Raw genomic sequence first — 18,032 nt, forward strand, 5'->3', positions numbered from 1 at the left:
TGCATAAAATGCCATTGTATTTATTCCTAACCCCCCATGCCATGGAGGCTTGCCTTCATGTCACTGATGCACAGTAGCTAACGCTGATTTGTTATTTTAGAGGGTAGACTCTAGTCTCTAGTTCACAGCCCTAAATAATCTCTTTCCATTTGGTCACCCTAATTTGACCACTCTGAAGGTCATGCATTACTTTAATGTAATCTTTTCTTCTTTAAGATTGTTTAAGGGACCAGGAGTGTGGCCCAGTGGTAGAGTGCTTGCCTAGCATGTATGCAGCCTTGGATTCAATTCCTCAGTACCACATATACAGAAAAAGCCAGAAGTACTGCTGTGGCTCAAGTGGTAGAGCTCTAGCTTTGAGAAAAGAAGTTCAGGACAGGGCCCAGGCCCTGTGTTCAAGCCCTAAGACTGGCAAAAAAAAAAAGATATTTCAAGACTGTCTAGTAACTTACAGAAAGAGAAAGTAAATTTTCTGTGTGTGTGAAAAATAACAAGCCTGGCATTCACTGTTCCTCAGCTCTCATGATCTTCAGACAAGGCTTTGGGAGCAGTCACCACTTCATCCACTGTGTTTTCAGGTGATTTTTAAGTCATCTTTGGACACATGAAGTAGTGCTTGATGTTTGTTGATGTATTTGTGGGACTGGGCCAAACCAAGGGCAAGCACTGTACCACTGACTACATCCTTCCCTGTGCTTCTTTTTTCTTTGAACGGGTAGTGATGGTAAGGGCCTCACACTTGCTAAGCAGGCACTCTACTGCTGAGCCATGGCTTCTGCCCTTTCTTGCATTGGTTATTTTGAAGTGGGGGTCTCCATTTTTCCCTGAGCCTTCCCTTAGGACCACAGTCTGCCTGTTTATGCTTCTGGTCATATCTGGAATGACAGACATATACCAAAGCTCTTGCCTTGTCCTAGCTCTTTGTACTTCAGAATGGTAATCTTGATTATTTAATAGGGTCCATTTCTTTTTTCAGAACACAAATCATATACTCTTGAAAGTCACTAGTTTGAGTTCCATGAAGTCACCTATACAGAGCACACCAGATGGGAGTCAGCGCTGTGTCATTGAAGGTATCAAAGGTCACCTTCACCGCGTGACTGCTACTCCCCAGTATGAGAGGAAGGAGCACTGACCGGCACCTCCTGGCAGAGCAACCTCATGATTCTGGTTTGGAATGAGCACAAAAGTGGCCCACACGTGTTCTTCCACTCTTATGCTTCTCCATTTTGTTTTCTAGGCGGAGAAGGGGCCAGGGAAGCATCCAGTTCCAGGCACCCAGATGCTTTCCCATTTTGCCCTACAAAACTGGGCTGGAAAGAAATAGTAAATAAATTTCCAGAAAACACACCTAGCTTTACAGTATCTAAGAGCAGGTTCTTGGGTAAAGTCCTTAATGGTGTGACCATTCATTCAGAAAAGGTTGATGGGCTGCAGAGAAAAATGTGTGAGCTAGAAAGCAAAACTACACAAGAAATGACATGTCTTAGATAATGTCCTTTATTCAAGGCCTTCACAAGTAAGCTCAACACATATAAAGGGCCAGAGCTGTAGGTCAGTGCATCAGAAGCAGCAGCAGAGAATGGAGACTCACTTGGTAACTAGAGAGGAGTAACAGCCTTGCTATGATGCAGGCAAAGGAATGGATTCCATGAGTTTCTAGGAGTGAAATGTTGCATCAGGCATGTTTTTTTTTTCCCCATTTTTGTCTTGTCTCTCACAGTACTATTAGAATTTAGAACTTTTGGAAATGAAGTTTGAAAACTACATAAGATGGAATGAAATGGAATGCTGAGCAGTATCAGGCAGACTAGAGTTATAGTGATGTAAAGAAAGCCATGTTGGTAAAAATAGCTAGAAAAGACATCATGAGGAGCTTTGAGCTGAACTGTATAAGTGGATGGGATTTTGTATGTTATTATAATAGTGAATATTTATCATTACATAGTTATGAAAGTCAAGAGAATAATATTCACCAACTGTGAACAATGTGAGCTATGGGCCTCAGGGTTGAGGATGTGTCAGTACAGGTGCATTAAGTTCAAAGGAATGGACCACTCAGGCTGGGATTTTAACGGTGGGAAAGAATGGAGCTTTCTGTGCTTCCTGGCCAGTTGTGCTATGAACCTAAAACTGCTCTAAGGCAGGTGTGAAATAAAATTATAGGTGCATAACTGGAGGTTTTGAAGGCTGGTGTTTCAGTGGTGGGAAGATGATTGAAGATGTTGAAGTGACTGCAGTGTGGCAAGAATGGGTTAGCCCATCATTTTGGAATTTCAAGTTTAGAAGTTTCCTGGAGTGAATTGGGGTACACTTTGCCTTACAGGACTTAGCACTCATTCGTATGTAAGAAATTTAAACACTTTTTTTTACACAAAAGGAATGACTGACTACTGATATTTTGCAGCAAGTTCTGCTGATTAAGCTCAATCAACTAATATTCATAGGATTCATCCACATATTTTTGAAAAACTGATATTTAAAACAGAGCCCACTGTTTACTTGGAATTATTTCTTACTACCAGTTTGTTTTCCATTTTGATCACTTCATTTTACATTTAATTATAAATACTTGTCTATATTGTGGCCTACAGTAATGGATTTATGAAATCCTGGCATTAGCCATTTTGGTTTTTCTGCAAGTAAATCATTATTCCAGTGAAATAAAAACTACCTCTTTCACTTGCTCAGCTTTAATTAAGCAGCATGTAATAGACCTGAGTTCTAATTATTTTTTTCTTTTCGAAGTTACTTGAATAGTTTCTTCTAATTACACAGTGAGTTGAATGTGGTCTAACTTTATAAACTCTAGCAAGCCATTGAAACACAGATGGGTGGAAACTAGGGTCTGACTTACCATTTCTCAGGATAACTGGGGAAATTTAACATGGTTAGACTTTCCTCCTCTCTTCTGTACTTTGTCCTGTAATTTGCTTGGTCATAAATGTGTTTCCTGTTACAGGGCAGGGATATTCATATCACAGTTAAGCATTGTGATGGATTTAAGTTGCTAAGAGAAATCCACCAGCAGACCTGAAAAAGCTTACTTTTTGTGATCTGGTTTATATTAATACAAGTGGAAGATAACCACATTTTCTGTTTCATTTATTGGATTGGCATCTGGCTGGAGGAGTGCTTTTGTTTTATTTGATGAAAGCCTTTTCAGTTGATGTACTGCATATTCCCCATCCCTAAATGTGCCCAAAGGAGTTTGTTAGCACGACACAAAGAGATGTGTTGAATAGGAAACAAAATACCCAGATAGATAACTGCCCATAGCTCTTATGAAATACATAGAACATGTGCTTTTCTGAAATCTGCATTTTTTTCACATTCAGCTAAGGAAGATGATTCCTGAACTTTTTTTCTGTTGTTTTATTTTAAACATATAATCAAAACATTTAACAAATTGCTTCAGTGGAGTTTGGGCATTGTGAGTTTGTCCAGTTGAAAGGTTGTCATATAACCCTTCTGATGCTGCCACTATACTGCCCTGTCCACATGCTTTCCACACACAGTACAGGCCACTATCTTGTTTGGATGATGCCACTGCGCTTCTGAAGTGACATCTGTCAGACTTTCTATATGTGCGTGTAAATGCCCTCACTAGATTTTCCATCTTCTCTGACACAGTGTCCTAGGAAACCTTTTCTCATACAAAGTGGATGTGACCTTGGTCTGAGAACCTGTGGTCACTTTTTCTTTCCAGCCTTAGCAGATACAATAAAAGCTGCAGCTGGGGATCCAGCCCAGGGGAGAAGATACTTGTCTGGCATGTGCATATCTGGGGCTGGTCTTATTCTCAATCTCTGGCTTGGATTTTTACTTTTTCCATTATGAACAGAATGCACGTTTAGGAACTATTTGCCATTTCTGAATGTTCTAAAACCCACACTCAGTCTTTTATGACATCTACCATAATCACCAAGTCATAACATCTTTTTCTCTATGGATGCATGAAGTGCAAAGAAGTCAATCTTAATTGTATCAGCAGTGTTGGAAAATCTGTGTATCACTTGATTGTGCATGATTACTAAGTGCTGTGTAATCACTTGTGACTTTGTGACAGAAATATGTAATAGAGAGTTGCTGTTACACCTATACTAGTATATACTCAAGAGGCTGAGATCTAAAGATTGAGCTTCAAAGTCATCCTGGGCAGGAAAGCCTGTGAGATTCTTATGTCCAATTAACTACTAAAAAACTAGACATAATGATGTGGTTCAACTGGTAGAACACCATCCAGTTTTTCCAGTGAAAAACCTAAAGAATAGTGCCCAGGCCCTGAGTAGTTGTCCGTCTGTCTCTCTGTCTCTGTCTCTGTCTCTGCCTCTGCCTCTGCCTCTCTCTCTGTCTTTATGTCTCTGTCTCTCTGTCTCTCCCTCTCTCTCTCTCTGCCCCTCTCTGCCCCTCTCTGCCCCTCTCTGCCTCTCTCTCTCTCTCTCTCTCTCTCTCTCTCTCTCTCTCTCTCTCTCTCTCTCTCTCTCTTACACACACACACACACACACACACACACACACACACACACACACACACACACACACACACACACACACAATCAGAACCAGAGAGAGAAAAAGAGAGGGAGAAAGATGAAATGTAAAATGTAGGTAGGTGTTCCATCACTCCACATAGTGGCCTTTTTTCTGGTGTGAAGGGCAAGTGAGAGTCACAACATACTACCTGTAAGATTGCCAAGTAGACAGGCAGCTTCCCTGTCCTGTGATAGTCCATAGAGAATCAGTTATACCACTCAACTTCTGTCTTTCTTCTTCTAACCTTCCTGAAGAATGACCCAAACCACACCAACCTGTTTCCTGCCTGGACACATTTCCTTCTCTGAACTACTGCCCCTCCTTCCTGCTGTTTGTGGTGGAGTTTGATTTCCTTAGACTGGCTTACAGGATCTGCATTAGAAGAGACCCTGCAGATCAACAGGGTTCTTGCCAGGCTGTGCCAGGTTGACCTTGGGAACTCCAGGGGTGACCATGTGACTCTCCCCTTTCATGCTGCTCATTTACTCAACTCTGCAGTTTCACCATATTCACATTCCTCTGCGTTCCTTTTTTCCCCTTAATGATCACAGTTTTGGGTGAATGAGTAAGTGAACCAATCTGATCATCATTCAGAGAGCAGAGTTCCTAGAGGCATGTTGGGCTCTCGTTTTCTTTTGTCATTTTCTCAGTGATATCTTTTCAAGTTCCTTTCTAGCAGGGCAGTTAGCTTCATTGTTCATGCATGCAGAACCTATTGAAGAGTTCACAGAGAGAAGTTTTTGTCAGTGGCTTTCTAGCACTTCTGCTTTTCTTTCTAACCCTTTTCTGCCTACCCAGACCTCTGCTTACCCCTCCTGTTTTTTGTGTTGGTACTTTTGTTCATATGTGCCCCAGCAAAGAATGTTGACCTCAGCCTTCACTTTCCTAGATCTTTCTGATTTTGCAAACTCTCTGCGCAGTCACCTTGTCCCTCTCTGCGCCCTTCTCCCTTCCTGAGACCCTGTCGCAATCGTTCATTTGTGGTAATTTGTTTTTCAAAAGTGGAGGGACATGATGTTGCTATTTCTGGTGTTTACACATTGTCTTCTAGGCATCTTGAATGTAAATTTTGTGCCTCTAGTCTCAGTTCTGGCCTGGGGTGAGGAAATATTTGCTGGAAAAATGCCTTAACATGTCTGAGCCTGGGAATATGGTAGTTCCATTCAACATGACAAATAGACTGACATCAGGGGTCAGTTGATATTCTGTGGACATTGAATTTCAGATGTTGACAGAGTTCCAATGATCACAAAGATACATCGGCATGCAGGCCCTAGAGTTGGAAGACTGGAGCACAGCTAGGCTCCAGTTTCAATCTAGCTTGAACGTAGGTGTCTGACACAGAAATAGGACTTCAGGCCCTAAGAGCAGGTTAACCTTCCAAAGACAAGGGGTAACTGAGGTAGTCATAAGCTTGGAAACAAGATGTACCTAGAATTATCTGGCAAAGGAAAAAGTAAAGAGGAGATACAATATAAATGGGGCATTCCATGCTCACATTCCTAAACTTTTTGAGCATGGGCATAATGTCACAGGTAGGGAAGTTCTTATCTGACCTCCTGTGATAGCATGCACACTGAAAATAACATATAAAATTACCTTTAGTGTATGTGTATGTGAAATTTGAGTGAATTTCATCTTTAGACTTAAGGTTCATCCCCAAGAAACTTAATTACGTATATGCAAATATTCCAAAGTATTGAGTTACCTCAGATCTGAAACACTTATGGTCCTGAGCATTTTGGATAAGGAAATTGTGACCTGTGGTTTTATTTCCAGTTGTGAGCACAAGGACATGTGCTGAGCAGGGTGCTGTCTTAAACGCAAATAGGAAACAGATTGAGGTAATGTGGGAAATTTAATCCAGGTTTATTAGATGCTAAATAACTTGATAAGCTTTGATTATTACTACATAAGGTTATAGTTAAGAGGAAATTAAAGGAGAAATTTTTCATTATGTGGAATAACCAGAAAAAAGGCATTAGGAATTATGAAACTTTTATTTCCTATTTGAATGCAAATTTTACTAATAAAATTGGATAAAATGGTGCTCATAATCTAAGTGTTATAATACTCTGGTCAGGTATATTTGAATAAACAAATGTAATAAATAGTTGACTATATAAAAGAAATACAAAGGACCACAGTGTCTGGCCTGCTATATAAATTTTCTTAGATAAGCTTAGATAAATTGAAACTATAGAATGCAACATATAAATATCTGTTACTATAAAAAAGTGACTGCACATGATACAACCTTTGGGTTTGTTCTAGGTGACTTTCCTAAAGCCGTATACGTATGTATATATATCCAACAGAACAATCATCAGAGAGCTCTTGCTTACATAGAGCAGGAAATTGAGTTTGCACCATTTGCTGCTTCCCAGTCCACATTCCATATCTTGTCAAAAACCATAACTGAATGTATCGCCTCCACATATCTGTTAGTGAGAGTTAGTGAGCAGGTCATCTGCTGGACCTGTTGTTTTAACCAGATGAAAGAAATCTCTCCCATACACCCCTGTGCTCCAAGGTAGAAAGGAAAAGTCCTTCATGGAAACCTTGCACCCAGCACCACAGACAGTGGAGCATGCAGAGTGCCATTACTGGAACTGCACACTTTTTTTTTTTTAATAAAGGCTCCCAGTGCCCACTGTCTCTCATTAGTGTTTCCAAATGCATCTAAGAGAGACAGTCTCAGCCCACAAACCAGTTTGGCTCTTCCTTCCTCTCCTCTTTACTCGCTCTCATGTGACACTAATGGAATCAAGCTTTTAAGCCAGCAGGAAGATCAATAAAGATTTCATAAGGTTAGCAAAGACTTATTGAACATCATGGTCAGACATATGTGGTACTCAGTTTTCTTTTTTACAGAAAATGAAAAAGAGATTCAAATAAGTCAAAAAGTCACTGAGTCATTTAAAATAGTAGCTTAGTGATAAATTTTAAAATGGTAAATGCAGTTCCATCTGCTGGAAATCTAAGGATGAGGGGCTGGGAGTTGGGCCTACTGGTAAGGTGCTTGCCTAACATGCACAAAGACCTGAGTTCAATTCCTCAGTACCACACATAGTAAAAACTGGAAGTGGTGTTGTGGCTCAATTGGCAGAGCTTTAGCCTTGAGAAAGCACAAGGACAGTGCTCAGGCCCTGAATTCAAGCCTCAGGACTAGCAAAAAAAATCTAAGGATGAATAAATTCTTGTTTTCATTGTGTCTCTTTGTTGTTCAATGTTTGGGGTGTTTGGTTTTTTTTTTAATTTTTTATTTTGTGTGCTGCTGACCACAACCCAGTAGACAAACACTGTATCCTTGAGCCAAATCTCTAGTCCCACTGAGGTCTTTTTGTGGGGTGAGCATCGCTGTGGAGTTTGGCAAATGTGGGATGGAACTACCATACCTTTCCCTTCCCTCCTGGGTCAGTTCAAGGCCTGTTCTGGTCTACAAGTATTCATCTTTTTTAAAAAAAATTTAATTTTTTCAAGGTGATGTACAGGGTTACGTTTACATATATGTATGGTAGTAAGAGTATTTCTTGTCAAATATTGTCACCCCCTCCCATACTTTTCTCCCATTTTTTCTCCCCTCTAACCCCTCCGCAAATTGTAATGTTAATTTCCAACATATTGTCTCATGAGTGTCACTATTGCATTGGTTCACCCTTTGTCCTTTGTCTCACCATTTTGTTGTTCCCCTTCCCTTCCCTAATTCAAATAAAGATATACATAATACACCCGTACCAAAATCAAATACAGTAACAGAGGATAAACCATTGGGGAATCATATTCATCTTGATCTCTCCCCTTCCTTCTGCACAAGTATGTGCACATGTGTGACCCTGTTCCAATGGAAAATTGCTGGATAAAATTTCCAAAACTGGCTAAATCCTCCTAGAAACCACAGATTGGCACCTTTGCTGTAATTCCCTGACTATATTTAGCCTTCACACATGCTAGGCTGGCACTCTACCACTAAAACATATCCTCAGCCTTCTCTGCTGGGTCTCTACATATGAATTTATTTCTGGCAGTACTAGGGATTGGACTTGAGGCCTCATACTTGCTAGACAGGTACTTTACCACTGGAGTCACTCCATTAGCTTTTTTTTTTTTGGCCAGTCCTGGAGCTTGAACTCAGAGCCTGAGCGCTGACCTTGGGTTTTCTCAAGGCTAGAGCTCTATCACTTGAGCCAAGGTACCACTTCTGGCTTTTTTCTATGTATGGGGTACCAAGGAATCAAACCTGGGTCTTTGTGCATGCTAGGCAAGCACTCTACCACTAGGCTAAACTCCTGGTCCCCCATAAGCCTTTATGTATTTGTTATTTTCAAAGCAGGTCTCATTCTATTCCTGAGCCAATCTGGACTACAGACCTCCTAGCTGTCTTTCCGTGTATCACTGAGATGACAGGCACCTGATACTGTGTTCAACCATTGCGCTTCACCCATAGCTAGGGTGACAGGTACAAACCACTGTATGTAGCCATCTTGGTCAAAGTGGAATCTCACAAACTTGTTTCTTCCTCTTGTATGGCCTCAAGCCACAATCACAGTCTTTGTCTTCAAAATAGCTAGGATTCAGCTTTGAGTCACTGTGCCCGTTTATAAATTCAGTTTTAAGCTACATCTTCTTTTTGAGGGAGGGGCGGTTCATGGGGCTTGAACTAGGCCTGAGCATTGTCCCTGAGATCTTCAGCTCAAGGCTACAACCCTACCCTTGAGCCAAGCCCCACTTCCCATTTTCTAGAGGTTAATTGGAGATAAGTATCTCACTGTCTTTAGTGCCCAGGCTGGCTTTGAACCTTGATCCTCAGATCTCATCCTCAGTAGCTAAGATTACAGGCATGAGCCACTGCGCCCGACTAAGCTACATCTATTTTTAAATAGTGTGTCTGAAGCATAATTACTGTTGTACTGTTTCAAGTTAAAAGCTTTGAACATATGTATCCCTGTTAGTAAGGGACAGAGGAAGAAATCATTAGCCTATAAGATGTCGGTGGGTGAGGAGGAGAGGATAGTGATGGACAAAGCTGTTAAATAGGTCAGGGGAACTCTGATGTCACAGTTAAACAGAAATTGAAAGGACATGAGGAAGAGGGCATGTTGGCATCTGGAAGAAGAGTACACTCAGTATAACTACAGAATAGTCATTAACAGGCCAAGTAATACAAACCACAGACCAGACCACCACTCCTTTCTAGTCCATGGTAAAGGCCTTGGGTTTTCCTTGAGCTAGGTGAGGTTCTGGGAAGTTTTGAGCAGAGGGAGGGCATGACATGTCATAATGGGACCATTGCTGATGTGAGAGTAGAACCAGTAGCCCAGGACCAGGTAGACTAGTTGAGATGCTGTTACAGATACACGTAAATGAGATGATCAGAAAACAAGCAGTCAGATGATGGAGCTAAACAAATTTATTGATGAACTGAGTATAGGAATGAAGAAAGAAAAAGCAAGTTTGGAGACTGATTGGCTGACAGAGCAGAGGAGCCAAACTAAAGGGACACTGCAGATGGGGCAGCAGGAAGATAGGAAAAACATCAAGGACTCAGGTTTTGACATGATTGCTTAAGACATCCTTTAAAAAAAATCCTTTGAAAAATATGCTAAATCAGATCACATATGTAAAAAAAATTTCTGGACATGGATAGCTTTGATCTTTCTTATAACTGAAGAAATACCTGTAATATCTGTCTTGCATTGCTTTCCTAAAAGACATTTCCCTTCATCTCTAATGATCTTTAGGGTGCTGGAGTGTGACCAGGTCATAGAACCTTGTAAGGCCCTGGGTCCAATTCCAAGCATCACAAAAAGCAAATGATAATACTCCATTCAACTTTGGCCAGAGATTTTTTTCAAAATCCTAGTGTATTATATCTCCTGGTTTCCTGCTTGGTTATATATATTCTTTGGGCCTTGCAATTTTTATTGCATGAGCTTGTGAGAACTAAGAACCTTGTGTGTGAACTTAGACAAGACACTTCAACGCGCCATGCCTGCAGGCTTGGTGGCTAATGGGTCCTACTTACCCTGTCCATAGGACAGGACAGGGTTGTGTTTGCATTTCCTGAATCTGGCCTTACATCACCGGATACAGAAGCTTATAATAAATATTGAGTGAGTGAACGTTTCTGAAGAAATTTGGAGAAACTAAATATGTCTTTTCTCTTTTTCTCATAGCATCTGACAGCTATAAAGCACAAGAGAAGAAATCCCTCAGCCGCCCATCCTCTACAGTTTCAGGACCAAATAACAACCACTCCGGAAATAAACAAGGTATGATGCATTGCATGGGCGTTGGGCATAAGAAGAGTATTTCAAAAGTTTAAGAGGCATAAAGTAGATTTTAGGGGAATTTGGTTCCAGTCCTACCATCAAAATACACACTGACTGATATGATCTTTAAGTCACAACCACAGGACAGGGCCTTAGTTTTCTCCCTTTAAAATAGAGAGCAGACACTTGGTCTGCTTCTTTCAGAATTGTACTGATGGTGAGTAACAGCAAGTTTGTGGATACTTGGTTTCCAGCAAGCAGCTTAGGCAATCATTTTACTCTTCTGTGTGAAACATTCATATTATACAAATTTTGTACCTGGATGACCAGTATTACTATATATTGCTTTTGTAACTTAAAAAAGACTTAAATCTTTACACATAACAAAGCTCATATAGCACTGGTTTTGTTCTCTGTTCTTTGCAATGATTGCATACCTACCTCCACAGTAATTCATTTAATAGCTCTGATTCATCATTGGTTCCAGTCAGCAATACAAAGAAATAGTCTGTGCACATAATACAGTTAAATAGACAGTGCAGTATCTTATGTGCAGTTCATGGCAGGAATCTGCATAAAATACCATGATGGGGGACCATCAAAGGAAAGAAAAGCAAAGTGGAAGAAAAGGCTAGAAGGAAAGACCTTGTGAGGTTCTGCATGACAGCATGAGAACAGTGGCACTGAAGAACAATTTGGTGGGGCCGGGAGTTCAGCCTAGTGGTAGAGTGCTTGCCTAGCATGCATGAAGACCCAGGTTCAATTCCTCAGTACCACATAAATAGAAAAAGCCAGAAGTGGTGCTGTAGCTCGAGTGGTAGAGTTCTAGCCTTGAAAAATCCCAAAGACAGTACCCAGGCTCTGAGTTCAAGCCCCAGAACTGGCAAAAAAAAAAAAAAAGCACAGTTTGGTGGCCACACCTGCTACATTCTAGCCCTGGGGAGGCTGAATGAGGAGGACTGAAAAACACGGCCAGTCTAGGCTACAGAGGAAGGCCTGTTACAAAAACAACCCAAAACAGTGGAAATAACTGAGTTTGTTCTCATAGAACACGTTCTCTGTTCTACTTAGTTTTATACTTTGTTTTCCACTTGGACAAATCTATTGAGTAGATAAATCTGGCTTGCTATTTAGAAGAAAGGGACGGTAATAAATGTTGAAAGTTCAAAGCCAACATTGGCAGAAAAGTCCATAAGATTCTAAACTACTCAGAAAAGGCTGGAAGTGGTGCTGTGGCTCAAGTGGTAAAGCACTAGCCTTGAGCACAAATAGGCTCAGGGACAGCTCCCAGGCCCAGAGTTCAAGCCCCAGAACCAACAACAACTACAACAGAAGAGTCTCATGGCCTTTCCTGCCTGAGCAGGCTTCAAATGGTGATCTTCAGATCTCAGCCTCTTGAATAGCAAAGATTATAGGCATGAGTCACCAGCACCCAGCTACCTTACAAACTTTATACAAATGTGCCTTGTGGTTTTTATTAATACAAATGATTTTCAGTTTTTATAACTAAGGTTTTCAGAAGTGGAATTTGTTATTTAAGGAATTCACCTTGGTAGGATTACATACATTGTTAAAGATGGGGCGGGGGACTCTGTCACATCTTGAGATAGGGTCCTGTGAACTTTTTTCCTGGGATGACTTCATATCACTATTGTCCCAATCTCTGCCTCCCAAGGATTATAGGCCTGAGCCACTGCTACATATTGTAGCTATATATTATATCTGTATTGTGGGAAAAAAAACCAATCTTGTGAATTGTCATATAATCAAGTATACCACTATAATTATAAGGCATAGTAGTAGTAATAAAGTCATCGTTTTATTAGATTAAAAGATGTTTATCAAAGTATTTTTAATCACTTTTCCTCTCATATTCTCTTATTTCAGAACCTCCACCTGTGCTACGTGTCGATGACCGCCAGCGGCTGGCCCGAGAGCGGCGCGAGGAACGGGAGAAACAGCTAGGTACCCAGGCCCTGCCCAGCAGGCTTGTTTGATTGTGGAGGAACCCTCTTGTTGAAATGTTATTTTTTTCTCCTATAGAATGAAGGCCATCTGCCATTGACAGACATTTCTGTCACATCCGTGTTCTCCCAAGGACATGGTGGACTTTAGGAGAGCTGTGAAGGAGAGCCCTCACACAGGGCTAAGATGCACAGCAGCAAGCATGGCCCCAGGATTAGATCTTTTTTTCATATATTTTTTATTGTAGTTAATAGAAAGATTACATTATATTCACCAGATAGAAGGCGCATTACTTCACATACATTGAAAAACCCTTTCTCATGTCTTGGTCCCCATTTTCTTCCCCCCCACCCCGGCCCCTCTAGATCATTATTTTTACATGTTAGTTCGTGGCATTAGTGTTCCATGTGGCAGTGGAGAGAATGTGTATTTCAGTGGAATGATGCTGGAACTTGCATTTTTGTGTGTGTGTGTGTTCCAGTTCATGGTCTTGAACTCAGGTCCACTTACTCAGCTGGTGCTCTACCACTTGAACTATACCTCAGGTCCAATATTTTGCTGGTTTAAGTGGAGATGGAGTTTTGTTGACTTTTTTTTTCTGCCCAGACTGGCTTCCTTTTCTCCATATCTCAGCCTCCTGAATAGCTAGGATTAAAGGTGTGAGCCGCTGGCTGCTATATGCTTTGAAAATCAGAGAAAAATGAAAGAACAGTAACATGGTTCTTTTTTTATATGAGAAGTTCTGAGTACCGTCTAGCTGTGTACTGGTACCTATGTTGAAAGGATGCTGTGGTTGAACTAATAGGCAGGTTTTCCTGTGTGTGCTGTCAGGAAAAGCAGAGACTCACTGCTGTGGTATCTGACTTCTGGCTTGCTTATGGAGGTCCTTGTGAAAGGTCACTAGCTCTGACGTTTATTAACCTATGGACTCGTACAAAACTGAGCCACAGATGTGGTTCACTGGGAAGCAGAGACCAGGTACAGAGGTAGAGTGCTCGGTATCTTCTAGAACACAGGCATTCAGGCCAACTCTTCCTGGATGCTTATTTGGGATTTTGTTTTTGATGTTTGCTTTTGTGCAGGTACTGGGACTTGAACTCAGGTCCTCACAGTCTTACTTGGCTTTTTTGTCCAAGGCTGGCACTCTCCCAGTTGAGCCACACTTCCACTTCTGCCTTTTTTTCTGATTAGTTGAAGATGAGAATCTTTTGGCTGAGAATTCTTGACTGGTCTTGAACCATGATCTTCACTTCTTCATCTGCTGAGTATCTAGGCGTAAGCTACCAGTACCTAGCTTAATGTCTGTTTATGCAAAGTTGCTGAAACCTGATCTTTCCTTTGTGTATCCAGAAAAGAATATGCTTGGTCAGTGTGACCAGAGATTGTGAATATTTTCAAACTCACCCTTAATTAGGTTGCCAAAACACTATAGCAAATGGTTGATAGTTTTCTAGAGTTGTGAGCTATAAGAGCGACTGTTTCCATTTGAGGTCCCAGCCCCTTTAGCCTGTCCCTTTCGTATTCCTGCTAGAGACTTCATTGTCATCCTTTTCAGCAAACTATTTTTTTCCCTTTACAACAACCACATGAAGTCATTTGTTTTGCTGCCAGGTACTTCTTAGACACATATTTCAGTAACTTGCTGGAAATTCACAGCCTCTGCTGCTTTCCTAAGCTGGTGTATCTGCATATCCACAAGGGGCCTCATGTTCCCTGTCCCTGGAGGCTAGCAGGTATCTAGAGAACAGGCTGGCTCTGCTATCAGGGCCATTTTTCCTCCTATAACCTGTGCCCAATGTCTCTAGTAAGGAATGGGAGGGGGAAGGCCAGGTTGAGCAAGCCTGAAACAAGGGAGGGAAAGCAGACCTGTGGACACCAGAAGAGACTTAACTGGAACAAAAATAAGAAAGGGATGCTGTTCTGGGGTGGCTGTTGCAGTCTGTCTTCAGATTCCCTCCCACCACCTATCCCGCCATTCTGATTGGATTGTCACACCAGTAGGCACCTCCCTAGAGCTGCAAGGTGAATTTCAGGGTTTGTGTAGATTTATGTTTGCTGGAAAAGAAGACCTTCAGGAGTCCCAGCGACATGATCTAAATCTCTCTGAACTCTTGGATATTTATATTTAACTCCTACCTTTCCATTTGAATTTCTTCATGTTTATCAAATCAAGCATCAATAGAATTTTTTTTTTTTTTGCCAGTCCTGGGCTTAGGCTCAGGGCCTGAGCACTGTCCTTGGACTTTCTCAAGGCTAGAGCTCTACCATTTGAGCCTCAGCACCACTTCCAGCTGTTTTTCTATGTATGTGGTACCGAGGAATCGAACCCGGGTCTTCGTGCATGCTAGGCAAGCACTCTACCACTAGGCCAAACTCCCGGCCCCTCAATAGAATTTTTTATGGATGGTGAAAATCTTCTGGTTAGACAAAAATGACTATATTTCATATGATTGAAAGTTCCTAAGACTTATAGCTAATTCTCCGCTAAAAGGGTTTTTTTTGTTGTAGTTTTTTCATTTTTTTTGCCAGTTCTGGGCTTGAGCTCAGGGCCTGAGCACTGTTCTTGGACTTTCTCAAGGCTAGAGCTCTACCACTTGAGCCTCAGCACCACTCCTGGCTTTTTTCTATGTCTGTGGTACCAAGGAATTGAACCCAGGTCTTTGTGCGTGCTAGACAAGCATTCTACCACTAGGCCAAACTCATGGCCCTCTCCGGTAAAAGTTTTACAAGCATTTTTGTTGGTGGTGGTGGTGGTGGTGGTTGGTGAGTGTGTGTCTGGGCACTGTCCCTTGTATTTTTGTTGGTGGTGGTGTTGTTTTGCCTCAGGATGACTTGCTTGATCCACAGCTCCACTTTGAGTTTTTTTGATGGTTAATTGGAGAGACTCAACATACTTTTCTGCCCAGGCTGGCTGTGAACTGTGATACTCAGATATCAGTTGCCTGAATGGGAAGGATTACAGGCATGAGCCACCAACGTCCAGCTTTTTTCTTATGGTGGTATGTCATATTTTGATCCATATTGATGATATTGAACATGTGCTCATTAACATATATTCCAAAACTTGATTTGCCAGATACTGATTTAAAAAAAAAAATGAATGAACTTCAGGCCCTACCCTTCCCAGGAAAAGCAGAGACGCCAACCTCAGTTACCATACCGTGCTGTTTGCCTCCAACAGGAGGGCCTGAGGAATGACCAGAGCCAGCCTGGCCTATGGCTAGTGCCTTTGACCTTGAGGAATCATCTAGAAGATACGTGAGGTCAGGGCTTAGAGCAATGGTAAAAGGACAGAAGGAAACAACACTTACTAGAAGACCTAACTTGTTCTTCAGATTGTTTTCACAGCTTCTTTTTTTTTAATGGAGAGCTGATATATAATGGGTACAGTACTTTTCTTCATTCTTACCTTGCCATATTAAAGGTCTTAATTCTGCTCTTATATCTTGTTTTGATATCTGAATCCTAAGTTTTGTTTGCTTGTTTTGAGCCAGGGTCTTGCTATGTCTCAGGTTAACCTTATATTCACTGTAGCCCAGGCTGGCTTTGAATTTGCCATCATTCTACCTCTGCCTCCAGAGTGCTGGGATCTTAGGCATGTACTACCATGCACAGTCTCAAAGATTTTTCTTTGAATTTCATTTTCTTTTCAAATTTTTGCACAGTATCCTTTGGTACTACTTTTATGCATTGAAGCCACGATAATAGAAACTAATTCTTATGTGAGGCAGCCTTCATAAATACATAAACATGCCTCCAGAATGCATACATGTACATACATTTGTAAGCACGTCCTGAGAAATTTACCATCTGATTGAAGTTATACCTGGGAATGCATGAGGGTACTTTCTAAAGTCTCTTGGGTAAAGGTGGGCATCACAGGATCCAGCTGACAACTAACTACACATATACTGCTTGCTTCAGAAGCTGTGATCAGTCAGGGGTTGTTAGCTCACACCTGTAATCCTAGCTACTCAAGAGACTGAGAATTGAAGTCAAGGTTTGAAGGTAGCCCAGGCAGGAAAGTCCTTGAGACTATTTCTTTAACCACCAAAATACTGAAGCAGTGAATTAAATTGTTAATCTTGAGTGAACAAGGTACGGCACAGCACCTAAGCCCTGGGTTCAAGCCCTAGTACAGACACACACACACGCACACGCTGTGTTACAAACAAGTAGTTGAGTGCCCTTACTAAATAGAAAATATTTTGAATATGTATAGATGGAAAACAAAGAAAAAGATTATGTCAGCAGTTACTAACCTTTCAATCTTTAAAGCTTTCCAGATATAAAACACTAGAAATTAGTCCTCAAATTCTTGGAAGGCAAGTTTACTGGGGCTGAAAATTTGGTCTAGTGGTAGAGTGCTTGACTAGCATGCATGAAGACCAGGGTTCAATTCCTTGGTACCACATACATAGAAAAGTTGGAAATGGTGCTGTGTCTCTAGTAGTAAAGCACTAGCCTTGGGGAAAGCCCAAGGACAGTGCTTAGGCCCTGAGTTCAAGCCCCAGGACTGACAAAAAAAGTGAATGGCTACTGACACTAATTATGTACTGTTAGATATGGGTTGAAATTAATGTGGAGAGCATTAAGGTTTGGAGTGGGTTGTTTTTCTTTACTTTCTCAAGGTTTAAAAGCAAACTGGAAGAGACAGGGTAAAAGTCTGATTGTCTTGTTTTGAGCTTGGTGTGTGGGCACTATTTTGCAAGTGAACAGAATCTATTAATAACTTTCTGTATGCTAACCTCTGCATTGTGCTCTAATGCCTTGATGGTAGGATTATGTCCGTGGCCTGCCTTTCTATATTATCCTCCAGTTTTTCACATAAAATGAGTCATAATAAATCTTTTGCTTATGAGACTGCTTTGCTCTGATGGTTGGCTGGATAGATGTTCAGATGTTCTTAGAAAACTGTATCTTTCTGCCTTAAAATCTTTATAAGTGTTTCTTCACCCCATTCTGTTCCATCTGATTCTACTCAGGCCATTTCTCCAAACTCCCCTCTCTGGACTTCAACATATCCATCCATCCATCTGTCATTCTCCCCCTCCCTTCCTCTCCCTTACCTTCTCCTCCTTTTCCTTTTTTCTTTCTCTATCTCTCCTTTCTCCTTTCTGCTTTAATTTTATTTATCCCTATTTAGGAAAGGCTCATATACTCCAATAAGTTTGATTCCTTCCTTCCTTCCTTCCTTCCTTCCTTCCTTCCTTCCTTCCTTCCTTCCTTTCTTTCTTCCTCTCTCTCCCTCTCTCCCTC

The 18,032-nt window shown here is 41.3% G+C and overlaps 1 protein-coding gene across 7 annotated transcripts in view; it reads left to right on the forward strand.

Annotated features, from left to right (window-relative positions):
• Map7 (microtubule associated protein 7) overlaps positions 1-18,032 on the forward strand; it is a 138,662-nt gene that overhangs the window by 76,355 nt on the left and 44,275 nt on the right. For 3 of the 7 annotated variants that reach the window (XM_090338065.1, XM_090338063.1, XM_090338064.1), the window contains exons 2-3: positions 10,713-10,808; positions 12,696-12,773. In XM_090338065.1, coding sequence (XP_090194191.1) covers positions 10,713-10,808; positions 12,696-12,773 — 174 coding nt within the window. Of the gene's footprint in view, positions 1-9,840; positions 10,085-10,712; positions 10,809-12,695; positions 12,774-18,032 lie in introns of those variants that run through there. The other 4 variants (XM_090338060.1, XM_090338061.1, XM_090338062.1 and 1 more) reach the window with 3 other exon arrangements.

Source organism: Megascapheus bottae, chromosome 8, assembly GCF_031878675.1.
Source record: "Megascapheus bottae isolate mThoBot1 chromosome 8, mThoBot2.hap1, whole genome shotgun sequence".
In the NCBI taxonomy this organism is placed as follows: Eukaryota; Metazoa; Chordata; class Mammalia; order Rodentia; family Geomyidae; genus Megascapheus; species Megascapheus bottae.